This window comes from Hypanus sabinus, chromosome 10 (genome assembly GCF_030144855.1).
Source record: "Hypanus sabinus isolate sHypSab1 chromosome 10, sHypSab1.hap1, whole genome shotgun sequence".
NCBI lineage: Eukaryota > Metazoa > Chordata > Chondrichthyes > Myliobatiformes > Dasyatidae > Hypanus > Hypanus sabinus.
The window spans coordinates 124,634,989-124,656,083 of record NC_082715.1 but is presented as its reverse complement, the minus strand read 5'-3'; the positions used below and the strand labels follow the sequence as shown (position 1 = coordinate 124,656,083).

The window sequence follows — 21,095 nt, the reverse complement described above, 5'->3', positions numbered from 1 at the left end:
TTCTCCCTCCACACTTCATTGCACTATCGCACATCCCTCAATTCCCTTAAACTTTTGGTGCAACTTCAGCCTCAGTCTTGAATACACCAAGTGTCCCAATAACTTCTGACCTTGCGGATGGAAAATAGCTAAGATTTGGGTAAGGAATTCTCATTTCTAGCCTCAACATTTGTCCTCTTACTTTGAGGCTGTAACACTCCAGTTCTCGACACCCAACTAATGGAAAAACCAAGTCCAAATCTACCTTATCAAGCACGGTGAGAAGTTTCTGTCTCTCTGTGGGATCACTTATTTTTCTAAATGCAAGAGAATGTACAGCAACGCATGAACCACTGGAAGAACTCAGCAGGTTAGGCAACGTCTATGGATGAAAATGGACAGCGGACAAGATTCTTCAGTCATCAAGATTGGAGGGAGCAGCAAATGTAAAAAAGTGGAGGGAAGGAGTGAAGCAAGAGCTATCAGGTGGATCCAGGTTCAGGGAGCGATTTGCAGATCGGGGGAGGGGAGAGGAAGAATGATGTCAAAGGTTAGGGAGGTGGAAGTGCCCAAGGGCTGAAGATGACCTAATAAGAGACAGGTGGTGCATGTGATAAAGGAAGTGGAGAGGGAAACCGGTGGGAGGAGTGTGTGAGTGATGGGCAGATGAACTCGGGAGGGGAGGAAAAGAGGGGACAGAGGGGAGTAGTGAGCGGAAATCAAAAAATTCAAAGTTCACATTGTCAGGTGGGAGACTACCCAGGCAGAACATGAGGTGCTGTCCATCTAATTGGTGGTTAGTTCCGCAGCTGGGCAGTGCAGGAGACAGAGGACGGACATGTTGGTGTGGGATTGGGAAGAAGAATGAAAATGACTGACAATTAGGAAAGTGGAGGCCTTGAGTGCTTAATCTCTCAGGGCAATGAATATTGTAACCATTTCCATTTAGAGTGGGGCACCAGATAAGGAATGGCTGCCTGATGGTGTAGTGGCACCTACACAGGACTTAGAGGCTCACGGTCTTGGGTTCAAATGTGGATAGCTCCTTGCACACTTTCCATCTATGCTGGGATAAGCATCGAGCTAGCAGTTCGGCCGTGTAAAAAAAAAGGACAAAACGCTAAAGAAATGACGAAGTTGCTGCCCGATCTGCATGGAGAGGAACAACAACCAGATAAGGGAATAGTGAGCAAGTCTGAGTTCATAGTTATCACAACAAATTTGATGGAACTCTTCAAGGTAAAGCCTTGCTGGAATTGGAGATCCTGCAAAGGTGTGCTACATTTTTGCAAACTTTTTATCACTATTCACTTCAACTGAGTAGCAGACCATCTCAGAAGAAGTCCAGAAAACCTGGGATGCATTGACAGCTCGATAAATCAATTGAGAACAAAGCAGATAGAAATGTAACAAAAGACCAGAAATGACATCTGGACATCTGGATGAATCTGGTTTACAGTAGGAGCCATGTATCTGTTCTCTATTTGCTTTGAATTCTGTGTTGCATGTTCATTACTGTAACTGGTCTCAAGAATGGGCGAGTGGTAAAAGTGAAGAGAATATGTTGCGTATTCTTGCATATTTCGTGGCAGTTTGTAGCTTGGGAGTGGTGGAGGTCAGATCTTTTGCTGACCGCTGAGATGTCGCTAAATATTGCTGAATAATGTTTATCTTTTATTTGCATACGCTCAAGTTCCATCGCTTCAAGATTGTATGTTTTGCTAATTGTGAAAAATGAACTGAGTAAAGAATTCGGCTTTTGGAACAATCATTGGAGATGGGGCACGTCATGCATGTATAACAACTTCACAGTGATCGCAGGCTAGTGGCAATTGCTTATTTCTGGTTTTGGTCTGGTATCGCCATTGCATTCGGTTGTTGGCAGTTATGACAAACAAACATTAAGCATTCGAACTTATCTATGCAATTAGGACCACTGCTGGCAGCTTGCGGCAAGTAGCAACCTTCTGTTAATTCATGCTGTGTGCTTGGGTTTGAAAATCAATTCTGAATGGTCACCACTGCCGTGTCCAGCTGGGCTTGGACTGTAAAGTGGTATGTGTTTGAAGAATTTTAATCACTTGGATCTGTTAAAAAGCTGAAGAACTGAATTGCTTCCATTGTTGAAAAATAAATTGCATGTGCCACTGTTCTATCTGGTTTACACATTCAAAAAACAACACGAATTCAGCTAGAAGCAGTGACTTTGAAGTCAAGACCAAGAGAGAAGTTAAACAAACATATGATGCTTCTGCTCACGAGGAAATCTGCAGATGCTGGAAATTCAAACAACAACACACACAAAATGCTGGTGGAACGCAGCAGGCCAGGCAGCATCTATAGGGAGAAGCACTGTCAACGTTTCGGGCTGAGACCCTTCATCAGGACTAACTGAAAGGAAAGATAGGAAGAGATTTGAAAGTAGGAGGGGGAGGGGGGGAAATGTGGAACGATAGGAGAAGACTGGAGGGGGTCGGGTGAAGCTGAGAGCCGGAAAGGTGATTGGCAAAAGGGATACAGAGCTGAAGAAGGGAAAGGATCATGGGACGGGAGGCCTAGGGAGAAAGAAAGGGGGAGGGGAGCACCAGAGGGAGATGGAGAACAGGCAGAGTGAAGGGCAAAGAGAGAGAAAAAAAGAGGAAGGGAGAAAAAAATATCAGGGATGGGGTAAGAAGGGCCTACAGACTCTCACAGCTACCTGGATTATTCCTCTTCCCACCCTGTTTCTTGCAAAAATGCTATCCCCTTCTCACAATTCCTCCGTCTCCGCCGCATCTGCTCTCAGGATGAGGCTTTTCATTCCAGGACGAAGGAGATGTCTTGCTCTTTTAAACAAAGGGGCTTCCCTTCTTCCACCATCAACTCTGCTCTCAAATGCATCTCTCCCATTTCCCACACATCTGCCCTCACCCCATCCGCCCACCACTCCACTCAGGATAGGGTTCCCCTTGTCCTCACCTACCAACCCACCAACCCCTCCTGATCCAACGTATAATTCTCCGTAACTTCCGCCACCTCCAACGGGATTCCACGACCAAGCACATCTTTCCCTCCCCCCCCCTTGCTGCTTTCCGCAGGGATCGCTCCCTACGCAACTCACTTGTCCATTCATTCCCCCCCCATCCCTTCCCACCGATCTCCCTCCTGGCACTTACCCTGGTAAGTGGAACAAGTGCTACACCTGCTCTTACACTTCCTCCCTCACAACCATTCAGGGCCCCAGACAGTCCTTCCAGATGAGGCGACACATCACCTGTGTGTAGGCTGGTGTGGTATACTGCGTCCGGTGCTCCCGGTGTGGCCTTTTATATATTGGTGAGACTTGACGCAGACTGGGAGACTGTTTCGTTGAACACCTACACTCTCAACGCCAGAAAAAGCAGGATCTCCCAGTGGCCACACATTTTAATTCCACGTCCCATTCCCATTCTGATATGTCCATCCATGGCCTCCTCTACAGTCAAGATGAAGCCACACTCAGGTTGGAGGAACAACACCTTATATACCCACTGGGTAGCCTCCAACCTGATGGCATGAACACTGACTTCCCTAATTTCCATTAATGCCCCTCCTCCCCTTCTTACCCCATCACTGATATATTTAGTTTCCCCCCCTCCTCTTTTTTTCTCTCTCTGCCCATCACTCTGCCTGTTCTCCATCTCCCTCTGGTGCTCCCTCCCCCTTTCTTTCTCCCTAGGCCTCCCGTCCCATGATCCTTTCCCTTCTTCAGCTCTGTATCCCTTTTGCCAATCACCTTTCCGGCTCTCAGCTTCACCCGACCCCCTCCGGTCTTCTCCCATCATTTCATACTTCCCCTTCCCCCTCCTATTTTCAAATCTCTTACTATGTTTTCTTTCAGTTAGTCCTGACGAAGGGTCTCGGCCCGAAACGTCGACAGTGCTTCTCCTTATAGATGCTGCCTGGCCTGCTGTATTCCACCAGCATTTTGTGTGCGATGCTTCTGGTCAGTTTCTTTTAAAAAGAGGAAATGAAAATATTTACAAAGCCAAAGAACAGTCTGTGACTATGTAAAAAGGCAATGAGTTTCAGGGTGATGTACATGCTGAAGACAGCATATTCTATTGCTAACAGCACGACTCGTGCATCTGGTACCTCATCAGCACGCATTAGAAGGGAAAGTGATTTAGCCAAGTTATATTGAGGAACTAATGTTCTTAGGAAGAAAAAAAAAACGGAACAGCCTCCTAAGAGACCAGGAAGAACAGGTGGAACATCTTCAGAAAAACCAGGAACAGATGGAAAAGCTACTTCAAAGGAGAATGCAGCAGCTGTAAGTTGCAAGAAGAAATTGCTGCCAAGATGGTCAGAGTTAAAGTGCTAAGTGCTTTAAGTGTTGTGAGTGCTAAACATGCTGCAGCAGAGCAGTTCCATGGTGAGAGATCCTACGTTGACATGGAACAAAGAAAATGCAGCATACTCGAAGTCAATGTGGATACATTTGAGGAACAATTGCCCATGAGCCACGAGTTTGAACCCCAAAGGGTAGTTCAGGGTGTTCAATCTCAGCCTGCACCAAGGAGGCACTCTGAACCTATCCAAAAACAAAAGGTGCTTCTGAGGACACTCAGGTTTCAGATGATAAACATCTAAATGCTGCACTGCCGACCGTAAGAATGTGAAAGGAACTAACCAGCATAGTGATGCAACAACAACAAACTACATCTCTGCTTATAAAAAGGAGATTCAAATCTTCGATGGCGATCCAATCAATATTTTTCGTTTATGGGGGTTTTCAAGAATAGCACTGATGGCAAGACTGGTAATTATGGTGACTGTCTTCATTTTCATGAACAGTTCACTGAAGAATATCCCAGAGAGCTTGTCAAAAGTTGTCAGCCAGCCAGCTCAAAGCAAGGATATTCAAAGACCCAAGCTTACTACAGGAACACTTTAGTCACGAGCAGAAATTTGCTGCAGCCTACATGGAAAAGGCTCTTTCTTGGCCACGTATCCAAACAGAAGACAAGAAAGCTCTTCAGGAGCACTGTCTTTTTCTTAAAAGTTGTTGCAATGCATGGCAGACGTGCAGGGCATGCGTGAGTTGGACGTGCCTGCTAATGAGGATTGTCGTAAATAAGTTACCTGATGAACTTTGGAGAAAATGGAGATTGGCAGTCTGTAAACTGCAAGAAAAGATAGCTACACACCCAGTGTTTGTGAAAAAGCACAAGGCTAGCTTGCTGGCAGTCAGTAAAGGTGTGAGCAGTAAGGATCACAAACTAGTTCTCAAGCTAAAAGAAGCAGCGTTACCACTACTGTGGAAAGAGAAGCAGAAACTGAACCCTGAGCTGGTAAAAAGGATTCAGATTCGAAACAAGCCACGAATGAAGCAAGCACAGCAGCAAGCACCACCCTGGGGATCTATTGGTCTTACGGTGCTTGTGATTGTAAACTTCCTATAATTCCAGTTCAGGTGAAGGCTAAGAAGAGTAACAAGACAGTGGTTACTCATGCTTTCCTAGATAAAGGAAGTACCACAGGGTTCTGCACAGAGAGCCTCAGGGACAAACTCAACCTGACAAGAAAAGACAACAGGTCAAGGGAAGATTGTGAGGAACTATGTCGTTTTAGGATTGGAAGTGGCTGGCTTAGATGGTAAAAACCGTTGTGAACTACAACATCTATACACAGGAACGTATGCCTGTCGACAAAGGGAATATTCCTCATCAAAGAGAACTTCAGGAATGGTCTCACCTGAAGCATTGGAAAAGGTGACAAAATCAAAAAGGGTGAATGCAGTACTAAGGGTGTTATATCTGAATGCACACAGTATACAGAATTAGGTCAATGAACTTGTAGCAGTTACAGATTGGCATATATGATGTTGTGAGCATCACTAAATCATGGCTGAAAAAAGATTATAGCTGGGAGCTTTATGTCCAAGGATAGGCAGGAAGGCAGAGGGGGTGGCTTGGCTCTTTTGGCAAAAAAGTGAAAATAAATCATTAGAAAGAGGTGACAGAGTCAGAAAATGTTGAATAGTTGTGGATAGATTCTGCAAGGGAAAAAGATCCTGATGGGAACTGTATACAGACCCCAAACAGTAGTAAAGAGGTGGTCTACAAATTACAATGTTACAATAGTCATGGAGGATTTCAACATACAGGTAAGATTGGGAAAATCAGATTGGTGCAGGCTTCCAAAAGGGGGAGTTTCTTGAATGCCTACAAGATGGCTTTTTCGAGCAGCTCATGGTTAAGTTCACTAGGGGCCCAACTATTCTGGATTGGGTATGTGCAATGAACCAGAACTGATTAGAGAGCTTAAGGTTAAAAAAAAACATGGGGGAGGGGGACAAGTGATCATGATCAAATTCACCGCAAAATTTGAGAGAGAAAAGCGAAGTCAGATGTATCAGTATTCCAGTAGAGTAAAGGAAATTACAGAGGCATGAGAGAGTAGTTGACCAGAATTGATTGCAAAACATTGGCAAGGATGATGGCAGAGCAGCAATGGCTGGAATTCTAGAAGCAATTTGGAAGGCACAGGATATATACATTTCAAAAAGGAAGATTTCTAAAGATATTCTAAAGCAAAGGTGTCACAACCATGGCTAACAAGAGAAGTCAAAGCCAACATAAAAGCCAGAGAGAGGGCATATAATAGAGCAAAAATTAGTTGGAAGTTAGAGGATTACGAAGCTTTGAAATACCAACAGAAGGCAACTAAAAAGACATTAAGGTAAACATGGAACACAAAAGTAAGCTAGTCAATATTAAAGAGGATGCCAGAAGTTTCTTCAAATACCAAGTGTAAAAGGAAGGCAAGAGTGGATATCAGATTGCTGCAAAATGATGCTGGAGATGTAGGATTGGGGACAAGGAAATAGCAGATGAACTGAATAAGCATTTTGCATCAGTGTGCACTGTGGAACACCAGCAGAATGGTGGAAGTCCCAAGTGTCAGCAGTCATGAAGTGTGAGAAGCTGTCATTATTACTAGGGAGAAGGCTCTTGGGAAACTGAAAGGTCTGAAGGTAGATAAGTCACCTGGACCAGATGGTGTACACCCCAGGGTACTGAAAGACGTGACTGAAGAGATTGTGGAGGCATTAGTAATGATCTTTCGAGTTTCACTAGATTCTGGAATGGTGCCGAAAGATTGGAAAATTGCAAATGTCGCTCCACTCTTCAAGAAGGATGTGAGGCAGAAGAAAAGAAACTATAGGCCAGTTAGTCTGACCTCAGTGGTTGGGAAGATGTTGGAATTGATTATTAAGGATGAGGTCTCAGGGTACTTGGAGGCACATGATAAAATAGGCCATAATCAGCATGGTTTCCTCAAGGAAAAATGTTGTGGAAATCTGGTGGAAGTCTTTGAAGCAAGAACAAGCAGTATAGACAAAGGAGAATTGGTTGACGTTGTGTACTTGGATTTTCAGAAGGCCTTTGACAAGGTGCCACACATGAGGCTGCTTTACAAACTATGAGCCCATGGTATTACAAAAAGGATTTTAGCACGGATAAAGCAGTGGCTGATTAGCAGGAGGGAAAGAGTGGGAATAAAGGGAGCCTTTTCTGGTTTGCTGCTAGTGGTGTTACACAGGGATCTGTCTCGGGACCAGTTCTATTTACATTGTAAATCACTGATTTAGATGATATAATTGATGACTTAATAGCAAGGTCTGCAGCCGATATTAAGATAGATGGAGGGACAGGTAGTTTTGAAGAAATAGAGAGGCTACAGAGGACTCGGACAGATTAGCAGAATGGGCAAATAAGTGGCAGATGGAATACAGTGTCAGGAGGTGTATGGTCATGCACTTTGGTAGAAGAAATGAAAGGTTTGACTATTTTCTGAATAAGGAGAAAATACAAAAATCTGAGATGCAGAAGAATTTGAGAGTCCTTGTGCAGGATTTTCAAACGGTGAGGAAGGCAAATGCAATGTTTGCATTCATTTCAAGAGGACGAGAATATTAAAAGCAAGGATATGATGTTGAGACTATATAAGCTTCACTCGGAGTATTGTGAGCAGTTTTGGGCCCCTTATCTTAGGAAGGATCTGTAGATAGATAGATAGATACTTTATTCATCCTCAAGGGGAAATTCAAAGGGGATACAGAAGAAGATTCAAAGGAGGTTCACAAAAATAATTACAGGATTGAATGGCTTGTCTTATGAAAAGCGTTTGATGACTCTCGGCCTTTATTCACTGGAATTCAGAAGAGAGGTGACCTAATTGAAGCCTCTCAAATGTTGAAATGTCTTGATGGAGTGGATGTAGAGAGGATGTTTCCTAAAGTGGAAGAGTCTAAAATCAGAGGACGCAGGCTCAAAATAGAGGGGCATCCCTTTAGAATAGAGATGAGGAGGGATTTCTTTAGCCAGAGAGTGGTGAATCTGTGAATTCATTGCCTCAGGCAGCTGTGGAGGCCAAGTCTTTATGTACAGTATATTTAAGGCAACGATTGTTAGATTTTTGATTGGTCAGGGCGTGACAAAATAAGGGGGAAGGCACGAGTTCAGGGCTGAGAGGAAAAATGGATCAGCCAAGATGAAATGGCAGAGCAAACATGACAGACCAAATGACCTAATTCTGCTCTTATATCTTCTGGTCTTATGGTACCTTTTGCTGACCGCTGAGAAGCACTAAATATCACTGAATAATGCTTAGGCTGCACTTGGGTGTGCTTAAGTTTCATTGCTTCAAGATTGCATGTTTTCTAGTCGCTAATAAAGGTTCGAATAAAGGATTCGACTTGTGGAGCAATCATTAGTGCTGGGAATGTGTCACGCAAGCATAACAAATCTGTAGGGTCGCAAGGCTAGAGGCGATTGTTTTGTTGTGGTTTTGGTTTGGTGTTGCTTCTACATTTGCCGTTACTGATTGCTCTGTGGTTCACATGATTACCATGGGCCAATTAGCACTGTTGGACTTAAATGAGTACATTGCAATGGTCAAGATGCAAGAGCCAATAAGACCAACCAAAGTTAACTGGATTGTAATAGTCTCAAAAATTTCTGCTGTCCTTCAGAAGTTCCCTCAAACGACAGCCAGAAAATTTCCGCACATAAATGAGGTTCCATGCAGGGACTAGGGCAACAGATCCAAGAAACGCAAGGTTGATGCCCTGAGTGGTGGTAAATACAATCTGGCAGGTACCAGCTGGGTACAGGACAAAGAAAGGTGTTGCAGCTCAGACAGCCTCTGCTATTGAAACCAGCCCCAGGGTCTGACATGCAAAAACAGTACATGTCCTGCTTATCGTTAATAATCAAGATATGATATAGATATACTTCTCTCGAAAGCAAGGTCGACGCAGGAACTTGATTGCATGAAAATAAAACACAAAGTGAAGGAAATATTTATTTTCCAGTGGTTCACATTCTTCCCCACAAGTAATCAGAAACAGTGTCATGTGCTGCTGACAAATCGGAAGTAAAATTTGGTGCCAAGAACAAGTGTTAAGTGCTCATTGTGTTAAGTTTAGTGTTACGCTTCACTTAGGTTTTAGGTACAACACTTACCAAGTACCCGAAGAATTAAAAAAAATATAATTATGGCAAAATTTCAAAGCAATGATCAAGTCTTGTAGGTTACCCACATATTTGACAAAGTATCTTTGTTCCCTGCTCAGCTTTTGAGAAGAGATTTGATGAAATATGGAAGAGTGGAAAGGTTTAAATACGATTTAGGCTTATATTGAGTTTTAAAACTTCAAAGTTCAAAGTAAATTTATTGTCCAAGTAAATATGACACCCTATACAACCCTGGGATTCATTTTCTAGCAGACGTACTTAGCAAACACAAGAAACATAACAGAATCAATGAAAGACCTCACCTAACAGGACAAACAACCAATGTGCAAATGCAAAAGAAAAAAGAAATAATTAAGCAATAAATATTGAAAACACGAGATGAAGAGTCCTTGAATGTGAGTCCACAAGTTGTGGGAACTGTTCAGTGATGGGGCGAGTGAAGTTATCCCCTTTGCCTGATGGTTGTGGGTTAGTAACTGTTCCTGAACTTGGTGGTGTGGGTCCTGAGGCTCCTGTATCTACTTGCTGAGTGTGCTTGATAATGGATGTTGCTTTCCTACAACGACACTCATTGCAGATGTTCACAATGGCAGGGAAGGCCTTACTCATGACCAACTGTGTATACCTACTACTTTTTGTAAGATTTTCATTTGGGCATTTCCATCTCAGGCTGTGATGCAACCTGTCAATAAAACTCTCCACCACAAATCTGAAAAATGTTTGTCAAAGTTTTAGATGTCATGCCAAATCTTCTTCAAACTTCTAAAAAAAGTAGAGGCACTGCTGTGCCTTTGTCATAAATGCACTTACGTGCTGGGCTCAGGAAAGATCCTCTGATAATATAACACTGAGGAACTTACAGATGCTGACCTCTCCACCTCTGTTCACACCCCCCCCCCTCCCCCACCCGATGAAGATCGGTTCACGGACCTCTGATTTTTTTTCCTCCTGAAGTCAATGCCACTCAGCCAGATTTTCAGTCTCCCTCCTACATGCTGATTCATCACCACCATTGATTCCGCCAATGACAAGGGAATCTTTCAATACGATGTCGAGGATGATGAGTTCAACATGAGATACAGAGGGTCAGGCAATCTAGGCTGAATGGAGTCTGAGAAACCAATCAAGAACAGAACAGCATGGATATCCTGCAGTGAAACCACAAGAATCAGTTTTATCTACCAATGCTAAGTACACTGTGGTGTTAGTCACATAGGCCAATTAATTGATGGGATTTAAACAAATGCAGTGCAATTGAAAAAAAACGCAAGATCCATCAAAACAAAGCCATACAAAGTTCCACAGCAGGGGTGATTGATAAGTTTGCAGCCGAAGGCAGAAGGAGATGAGTTATTAACTTCAAACTTTCTGCATAATCACTCAGAGTTGACCTGCATGTGCATGTAACGAGAGCTGTATAACTTATCTCCTTCTACCCTAGGCCACAAACTTATCAATCACCCCTGCTGTGAACACTTTCTGGAGGTCCAAGATCTGTATGCTCCACGACCGCTGGACTAAGTGTGTAAATGTAGGAGGGGACTATGTTGAAAAATAAATGTGCTAGGTTTTCTAAAATTGACTCCTTCTACCTTAGGCCACGAACTTATCAATCACCCCTCGTTTAGTAATGAACTCAAGTGTTGGCTTCCTCTTAATATTTAAATGCCATGTGATAGTTCAGATGATGGCAGCCAAGAATCGTGAAGTCACAGCAAGCTTTTACCATACTTGAAGAGCACACGGGCAATACTCTTGTACCCACAGTAAACTTCTGCACTGGTGCCACGGGGAGCATTCTAACTGGTTGCAAACTGAGCCACTGCACAGAATCGCAAAAAAGCTGCACAATGTTGGAAACTCAGCCAGCTCCATCATCGGCACTAACCTCCCCACCAGAGCACCTCCTCAGAAGGCGATGCCTCAAAAAAAAAGACAACATCCATCATTAAAGGACCTCCACCACTCAGGATGTGTCTGTTTCTCATTATTACCATCAGGGAGGTTGTACAGGAGACCGAGACACATGTAACATTTTAGGAACTGCTGCTTCTCCTCCACTGTCAGATTTCTGGTTGGTCAATGAAATGATGAAGACCGCATGGTTCCAATCCTGCTGAAGGATTTCGGCCCAAAGCATCGACTGTACTTTTTTCTAGATGCTGCCTGGCCTGCTGGGATCCTCCGGCATTTTATGTGTGTTGCTCAGATTTCCAGCATCAGTAGATCTTCTCTTGTTCATGAGAACTGCATCACCATTTTTCCTCTCTTTTTGAACCACTTTCATAACTTTTTTTATATATAGTATGCTTCTTATTTCACAACACATGCAAGTGACAATAAACCTGGTTCTGATTACTGTAATCTATGGCATATTTTGTGCATTGTATTGAATCCCACTCAGCTTCACTACCGTCATTGAGCAATACAGTGCATAAGCAAGCCCCTTGGCCCAACTCAACTATACTGACCAGGATGCCCACTTAAACTTGTCCAATTTGCTCAAATCTCTGAACCTTTCCTGTCTGTATACTTATTCAAAATATTGTTTAAACATCTGTATTGTACCATCACAAATACTTTTGCTGGCAGTTTGTTCCACATACATACCACCCTCTGAATGAAGAAGTTATCTCTCAACTTTGTTTTAAACCTTTTCCCTCTCAACTTAAAACTATGCAACTCCAAATTTTGGTTCCCTTTGCCTTGTCAAAACAACAACCCCAATTCCCCTTCCTGAATTCATAATCTAATATTTTTTTATTTTCATTTCAACTTCGACTTGATTGAATCCAGTTAATTTTACCACACGTAAAGTACCAACCAATGAAAATTTCTTGCACAGTATACCACTGTGAAAGCCTCTCACTTGGGAACAAATTTGTTTCACATTGTAACTCAGTGCAGTGGATTTAAACAACACTAAGTACATCTAAATAGGTATGCCATGCGCAGAGCATGAATAGTGTTCATTGTCACAGTTACTGCCAGTGATCGGCAACTCACCACACTCATTACAAAGTAAAAATATGACCTTTGCTATGGTGGAGCGAGGAACAGGAAAACAAATATACAACAAAGGCATCAATGTTTTAAGTGTGGAGTTATACAGAGCTGGTAATCAAACAAAATGTCAGAGATTTCTGTGGGTTGAAAGATTTATGCTGAGCACAGATTTTTTTTTTAACTCATCATGCTCTAAGTGGAGTACAAATCACCTGGCAACTCAGTGTAAAAATTGGTATGGAGGAGAGGCCTGAACTCGAGCCTGGTACAAGAGATTTTCCTGGAAAAAAAAATGCCTGTAAGTAGTACTGGAGGCAAAAGAATTGGACAAATCTGTCTTGGGATTCCCAAACGTGCCTTTCTGTAACAGGGAAGTCACCTGTCTCTACTTCTTTATTTCAGTTTGGTTATTCAGTTTTACAGTTGAAGAGAAGTCAATGTTTATTGTCAGGTCTCATCATAAAACTACAAGATGAAACACAAAGAGAATGCAGAATCTGAAGCAATACTCAAAATAATTGGAGGAATACCACAGGTCAAGCAGGATCTTGAGGAATATAGACAGTTGATGCTTCAGGTTGAGACCTTTCATCAATGAGTCTCCACCCAAAACATTGACCATATTTCGCTCCACAGATGCTGCCTGATCTGCCGAATCATGGAACTAGTTTATTCCCCTGGACTCAGTCCATCACATGACAAATTCAAACTGCAAATCACAGCTCTTACAGCTTCATTTAATCTATTCAGGCTGATTTGACTTTTGGGTTTGACTCAACTCTAGCAGAGTGCTGGAAATAACTTGCTGTGAGTGCCACATTGCTTTAGTCTCTCGTCACTGTGGTCTAATCACATCTTTGTAATGGTCTGCACTTTGGGAGATAGAGAGAAAAAATAATCAGGAGAAAATAGGTGAGGTGGAGTTTGAGGAACACGACCTACACAGATGATTTACTAAAAGAAACTCTTAATTTTGCGTACCTCTTTCACTGACCAGGATTTTTGCAGAGCTCTAAAAGTAACGTAATCCCTCTGTGCTCCAGTCTCCTGGATACAAAAGCTCACATTCCATTAGCCTCTCTATGCCGGTGACCTTTAAACAACCAAGGCACCTGACCTTTGGACCAACCCCATCATGTCTCTTCTCACTTTCCACCATTCAGAAAGGATAAAACAGATACGTACATCCCACGACCAGAGAAGATGACTTCACATTTGAATACCCATCACACTGACTGCTAATATTTAATACCTGCATTTGGACTATTCACAGCATCACCTTATCTTCACATTGATGGAAAAACTGAATACGTGGCCTCCGTGTCCACCAATCAGACCTATATTTTCCGGCTTATTCTTACTTACAATGGAACAACATCAGCTATCCTCCAGTCTTCGGGCACCTCATCTGTGGCTAAGGATGTTTTAAATATCTCTGCTGCAGCTCTAGCAGTTTCTGCACTCGTCTCCTGCAGCTCCGAGGGAGCACTTTGTCAGGCTCTGGGGATTTATCCACCCTAATTTGCTCAAGACAGCAAGCACCTCCTCCTCTGTAATCTGTATAGGGTCCATGACTTCACTGCTGCATTTCCTCATTTCTGTTGACTTTGTGTCAGTCTTCCAAGCAAATACAAATGGAAAAAAAAATCAATTTAAGAGCTTCCCCATCTCTTTTGTCTCCACGCATAGATTACCATTCTGATCTTCCAGAGGACCAATTTTGTCCCTCGTTATGCTTTTGCTCTGTAGAAATCCTTAGGATTCTCCTTCACCTCGTCTGCTAGAGCCACCCACTGTCTTCATTTATCCCTCCTGATTTCCTTCTCCAGTGTTTTCGTGCATTTCTTATACTCAAAAACCTCAATTTCCATATTTTCTGCTTACACCTGCTATGCACCTCCTTTTTCTCAACCAGGGCCTCAATATTTCTTGAAAACAAATGTTCCCTAAACTTGTTGGCTTTTATTCTGACAAGAACATACAAAGTTTGGACACTCAATTTCACTTTTAAAGGCCTCCCACTTATAAAGTATACCTTTTCCAGAAAACAGCTGTATGTGTATATGGATTTCAGCAAGGCATTTGATAAGGTGCCCCATGCAAGGCTTATTAAGAAGAAAGGAGGCATGGGATCCAAGGGGACATTGCCATGTAGATCCAGAATTGGCTTGCCCACAGAAGGCAGAGAGTGGTTGTAGAAGGGTCATATTCTGCATGGAGGTCAATGACCAGTGGTGTACCTCAGGGATCTGTTCTGGGACCCCTTCTCTTTGTGATTTTCATAAATGACCTGGGTTGAGGAAGTGGAGGGATGGGTTAGTAAATTTGCTGAAGACACAAATGTTAGAGGTGTTGTGGACAGTGTGGAGGGCTGTCAGCGAGACACTGATAGGATGCAAAACTGGCCTGAGAAGTGGCAGATGAAGTTCAGCCCAGTTAAATGTGAGGTGTTTCATTCTGGTAGGTTAAATATGATGGCAGAATATAGTATTAATGGTAAGTCTCTCAGCAGTCTGGAGGATCAGAGGGATCTTGGGGTCCAACTCCATAGGACACTCAAAGCCACTGTGCAGGTTGACTGTGGGGTTAAGAAGGCGTAAGGTGTATTGGCGTTCATCAATCGTGAGATTGAGTTCAAGAGCCCAGAAGTAATGTTACAGCTGGTCAGACTCCGGAGTCCTGTGCTCAGTTCTGGTTGCCTCCCTACAGGAAGGATGTGGAAACTACAGAAAGAGTGCAGAAGAGATTTACAAGAACATTGCCTTGATTGGGAAGCATGACTTATGAGAATAGGTTGAGTGAACTGGGCCTTTTCTCCCTGGAGCGACAGAGGATGAAAGGTGACCTGATAGAGGTGTACAAGATGATGAGAGGCATTGATCACGTGGATAGTCAGAGGCTTTTTCCCAGGGCTGAAATGGCTAGCATGAGAGGGCACAGTTTTAAGGATGCATAGTGCTTGGAAGTAGGTACAGAGGAGATGTCAGGGGTAAGTGTGTTTTTGTTTTTTAAAAACACAGAGTGGTGAGTGCTTGGAATGGGCCGCCAGTGACGGTGGTGGAAGTGGATACAATAAGGTCATTTAAGAGACTCTTGATTAGGTACCTGGAGCTTACAGAAATAGAAGGCTAGGGGTAACCCTAGGTAATTTCTAAAGTACATGTTCGGCACAGCATTGCGGGCCAAAGGACCTGTATTGTGCTGTAGGGTTTCTATGTTTGTAACTTATCCCAATCCACACTTGCCATATTCTTTCTGATACCATCAAAACTGAACTTCCACTTAATTAGAATCTCAACCCAAGGACTTGATCTATCCTTCTCCATAATTACCTCAAAACTAATGGCATTATGATCATGACACACAAAGTATTCCCTTTCACAAAGTTGTCACCTGCCCCGTCTCATTCCCCAACAGGAGATCTAGTCACACTCCCTCTAGTTGGGACCTCCTCCTGATTAAGGAAATTTTCCTGAATACATTTGACAAACTCTTTCTGACCCAGCCCTTTTATAGTATGTGGATCCCAGTGAATATGTGGAAAGTTAAAAATCACCTATGTAATGCCCTGGTTCACGTCTCACTAATGTCTACTATGTCATAATTCCCATGTGCTGATCCATGCCTTTCCTACAGTACTCCTTGCATTAAAATGTACACAGCTCAGAACATTAGTTCCACTATACTCGACCTTTTGATTCCTGACTTTGTACGTAGGCTTAAAAACATCTTTCTCCATAACCACTCCACTGCCTGTTCTGGCACTCTGGTTCCCATACCCCTACAACTCTAGTTTAAACCCTACCCACCCATGCAGCACTAGCAAACCTTCCTGCAAGGATGTTAGTCCCCCTTTCCTTCTGCACACTTCCGACCTTCCCCAGAAGGGAGCCCAGTGATCCAAAAATCCAAAGCCCTCTCCCTGCACCTTCTCCTTAGCCATGCGTTAAACTGTATAATCTTCCTATTTCTGGTAGCACGTGGCACGGGTAGCAATCCTGAGAGCACATCCCTGCAGGCCCTGTCCTTTAACTTAGCACTTAACTTGCCAAATACACTTTGTAGGAACTCGTCACCCTTCCTGCCCATGTCATTGGTACCAACGTAGACCATGACCTCTGGCAGCCCACCCTCCCACTTAAGAATGCTGTGGACTCGATCTGAGATATCTCCGATCTTGGCGCCAGGATGCAACATACTATCTGGGAATTTCTTTCGTATCCACAAACCCTCCCTTCTATTCCCCTATGCATTATTGCAACTACTCACTTCTTCTCCTCTCCTTCCCTTCTGAACCAGAGAGCCAGACACAGTTCCAGAAATCTGGCTACTGTGGCTTTCTTCTGCAAGGTCACCCCAACCCAACGGAATCAAAGTGATATACCTGTCGTTGAGGGGAAGAACCAATAACAGGTGGCCTATCCCCTTTCCCCCTCCTGACAGTCACCCAGTTGTGTGTGTCCTGCATCTTGAGTGTAACCATCTCCTTGTATGTCTTGTCCATCAAGCCTTCAGCATCCTGAATGATCTGTAGTTCATCCTGTTCCAGCTCCAACTCCTTAACATGGTCTGTTAGAAGCTGCAGCTGGATGCACTTCTTACAGGTGTAGTTGTCAGTGACTCTGGACGTCTCCCTGCCTTCCTCATACTGCACGAGGAGTTTTCCACTCTCCTGCCTAGCATACCCACTCAACTCCCCCACTCTAACACTGGCCCACTCACACAAAGGCCGTTCCGGTTAAACCCAATTTCTTTTTACTGGACCTTGCCAAGTGCCTAATTATGCGTCATCCAATGTGGTGCACAAAATGTTCTGACTGCCCCTGCTCACTTCTTTTAAACTCTCTCTACGCAATCCCGTGTCTCCTCGGCAATCGTGTCTTCTAATATGTCAGCGTGGGAAGTGACTGAGGAAAGCCTCTGCTTCTGTGTTCAGAATGAGGAAGTGAGAATAAGGGTGGGAGAAGTTTTAGTTTGAATCAGTGCTGAACGCCAAATTCACAAAATTCACTGTAACCAAAACGAAGAAGAGTTCTCCCTCATATGACAAAATCACAGCACAGCACAATATTGGTCAGTCCCAACGAACATTGGCAAAACAAGTTCACACATAATTCTAACAACCTGATGTTACTGAAGGATATTCAGCATGTCCTCAACGACACTTTACCAATTTATTTTTGTGTAGGAGGAACCATGCGATGCATCAGAACTGCTCTGACCAAGAACATCCATGTAGAACAGCCTCCCCTCCTCTGACTCCATCTACACTTCCTAACATAATCAAAGAACCCCCCCCCCCCACGCCAGCCATTTTCTCTTCACCCTCCTCCACTGGGCAGAAGCTAGAAAAGCCTGAAATTTCACACTGATAGGCTCAAGGACAGCTTCTATCCCACTGTTAAGACTATTGCACGGACCTCTCCTACACAAAACATGAATTCAGTCATCCAATCTGCCTTGGCGCTGTCCTCGTACCTTATTTGTCCATCTACACTACGCTTTCTCTGAAGATGAAGCAGGTATGATTCCAACAGGACAAACAGCCAAATTCTGCCTTGTACTAACGAGAAAAACAGTATTGGAAGCAAGTTGATTCAAAGGTTCATGTCAAAGTATGCAGCCAGTATACAGCCTGAAACTTGTACACCTCACAGACATCCATGAAACAAGTAATCCCAGAGAATAAATAAAAATATTGAAGCCCTGACGCACAGGCAGCAGCAAAAGCATCGACCCCCCCCCCCCACCCCAGCTGCACCAGCAGAAGAACTGACCCCCCCACCTCTCAGCCATGCAAGCTACAGCGGAAGTCCCAGAGTCCATCAAAACTACAGTCCACAGACCAGTGCTTCAGTATCTCAGGCAGGCTCTCTCCCCCAGCGATGGGGAATTTTTGTGGCCATTCACAAAACCAGAGAGCATCAAATACATTCTCTCTGCAATGATACGCACACCCTCAGTACTGAAGTGACAGGAAAATAAATCAACTTCCATCTTTTTTTTTTAGGACTACAGGTTAAAGGCTCCTTGAACAAGCAGGGGAGAAAGAATTGTTGGAGTGCAGGATTTTGTTTACAGCCCTTGTGGTCCGGTATCTTCTTTTAGGGACAGAGAGTGCAGCAAGTGTGTCACCAGAGTTACCAACTCATTCTTTTTAAAAAAGTGAATCATAGACACGCACAAATAATTGTCACTCCTTGACTGAAGACAATGAAACTGTACATTATCCAAGGAAACTAAAATGAGAATAATTTTTTTAAGTCATCTGAAGTAAACCTTGACAGGGGGATGTGCATCAAAGCAAAAATAGCTCCATTCTCCAAGTTGCAATTTTTGTAATATATTGGTAACTTGTTTATCAAGTTCTTTGAGGTAGCACAAAAATGGGGAAAAACAATATGCAGAACACTGCTACTAATTCCTAAAAGGCATAGATTTGAGAATTTAAAAAGATGATAATTAATTTAATAACTAGTTCAGTTCTTAAGAGAACAGTTTACAAAGAGTCAGCACACTGCCAGTTAATGACAAGTTCTTCAAAACTAAACTCTGTTATAAAGTTCCAAGACCAGCTATACTATGTAGTCTACATTTTGCACACAGTACTTTTAGCTAGTGATTTCAATACAAGTTATGAAATGATTAGGGATTAAAACAACTTCACACGGAAACATTGACCTATTGATTGTGAACAATTCCAATATTAATTGTAGCACCAGTTGAAGACTTTGTTGCCCAATGAAGACATGTTAAAGCTATCCACTAAATTGATATACAAAATGAGTCGGCAAGTACTGGTAAGGTTACATTCAAGGTTCATGACAGAAAGGCTACTTCCTGAAACATATCTATTATTACAGCAGTGAAATAAGTCTATCCAAAAGCATGAGGAAAGAAAAGACCATGGTTTACATAACGTTCACAATTTGTGCATCATTCAGTCTGAAATTCCCCATTCTGTTCTCCACAATTCCACCTTGCAATATGTACCAATTTGCACTAGACTCTCATCAGGAGGCATTTCTACCATATCTCTCTCTTAGCTGAATTGCACAGCTCTCCTACCAGTCTCACCTCTACAGTGGCACAAACATTTGCACGCAAATAACAGTCAGTGACTTCACCTGTAGGCACCTGTAGACGAGAACAGGAGGATGGCTGCAGAGCTAGTGCATGAGGGACACCTTTAGATTTCTGGATGACTGAGACAGCTCTAGGGAAAGTGGGGTCTCTACAAACCAGAAAGATGGCACCCGAACCAGAGTGAGTCCAATATCCTTACTGGGGGAGGAAGAACGGAGGAGTTTAGTTATTGTCAAAGAGTTATACAGAATGGAATTAGGCCGCAGAAACCCACCGCAGCCACACTGCCTGTCCAAGTCCCATTTACCTGCACTTGACCCATATCCCTCGGCATCTTTCAAATCCACGAGCAGGTTACAGATGCCGTTGGGAAAACTTCAGGCCAAATATGGTTACATGCTGTTGTTGGGAGGGTTTTATTCAGTCTGGAAAAGGAATGGAACACAGAATGCCGACGGTACTGGACAGCAGCCCAATGCAGAAGGAAAACGAACTCGCCCTAGCAGATTTTGGAACAATTCACTTCAAAAAGAAGGAAAGATCAGACTTCTCATGATTTTAAATGGATAAAACCCCAGCCCATGATAAAATCCATCCCCAAGAGGGAAAGATATCCATGGCATGGAATGAGTTTTAATTTTTATTAGCCACAGCAAATGTGAGAGGTTGGCAGCAAATGTTTTGCCTCTATTCAAGGAGATGTGCAGAAATAAACCTGGATATTACAAACCAACTAATCTAATGTCATTGGTAAGGAAGATATTGAAAACCGTTGAGGGAATCAAATTAACTTGGATATGAGTCATAGAGGTGGTGAACACAGAAAGTATCCAAATGAGCAGTTTAAATGCAGTGACACAGAAAGGGATTAGTTTGGATAACTACTTTATGGCTGCCACAGTGTAGCAGTGGGTCAAATAGCAGCTTCCACAAGGATTATTACAGAATATCACTATTTCCCTTGAGCTGTTGGTTCAAATCAAAGACAATGAAACAGGTTTTAAATGACACAAAAAGAGCTATCTATTATCAAGTAAAACAATTTTCCCATTTGTTCACATTGTTTCAGAGAACTCTGAATACCAAGTATGTAATTTAATACATTAGAATAGACTCCCATTATCAACTTACCGTCTACATTCAGAACAGAAAGAGTGGTGTTTGCAACTCTCTGTATCAGAACGCCATCATGTAACCAGTGGATATCCACAGGATAAGGGGGGCCAACAGCTTCACAGGTGAGATTAAAGCTGGCATTTCTTGACACATTCTTCGACTCTGGCTGTTGAATAAAACTTGGCAAACCTGGAAGTATAAAAGGATCTTTTTTTTTAAAATGGTACTCAAGTACACATACTCTACTTCATGTAGTCAAAAGTCTAAAGAGATCCGCAGTCTGCAACCATTTTCCTTGAGATACTCGTGCCACTTACCACTGGCTGTCTGTGGGTGTCTGATACAGAGAGTCTGGTATTTCAATAACATACCAAGTACACCTATGAATTCACAAATTGGTTTTCT

At 43.0% G+C, this 21,095-nt stretch overlaps 1 protein-coding gene across 1 annotated transcript in view; it reads right to left on the bottom strand.

Annotated features, from left to right (window-relative positions):
- Positions 1-21,095, bottom strand: part of mertka (c-mer proto-oncogene tyrosine kinase a) — a 163,772-nt gene that overhangs the window by 81,955 nt on the left and 60,722 nt on the right. The window contains exon 4 of the mRNA XM_059982877.1: positions 20,706-20,879. Within this exon, the coding sequence (XP_059838860.1) occupies positions 20,706-20,879 (174 nt within the window). The remainder of the gene's footprint in view (positions 1-20,705; positions 20,880-21,095) is intronic.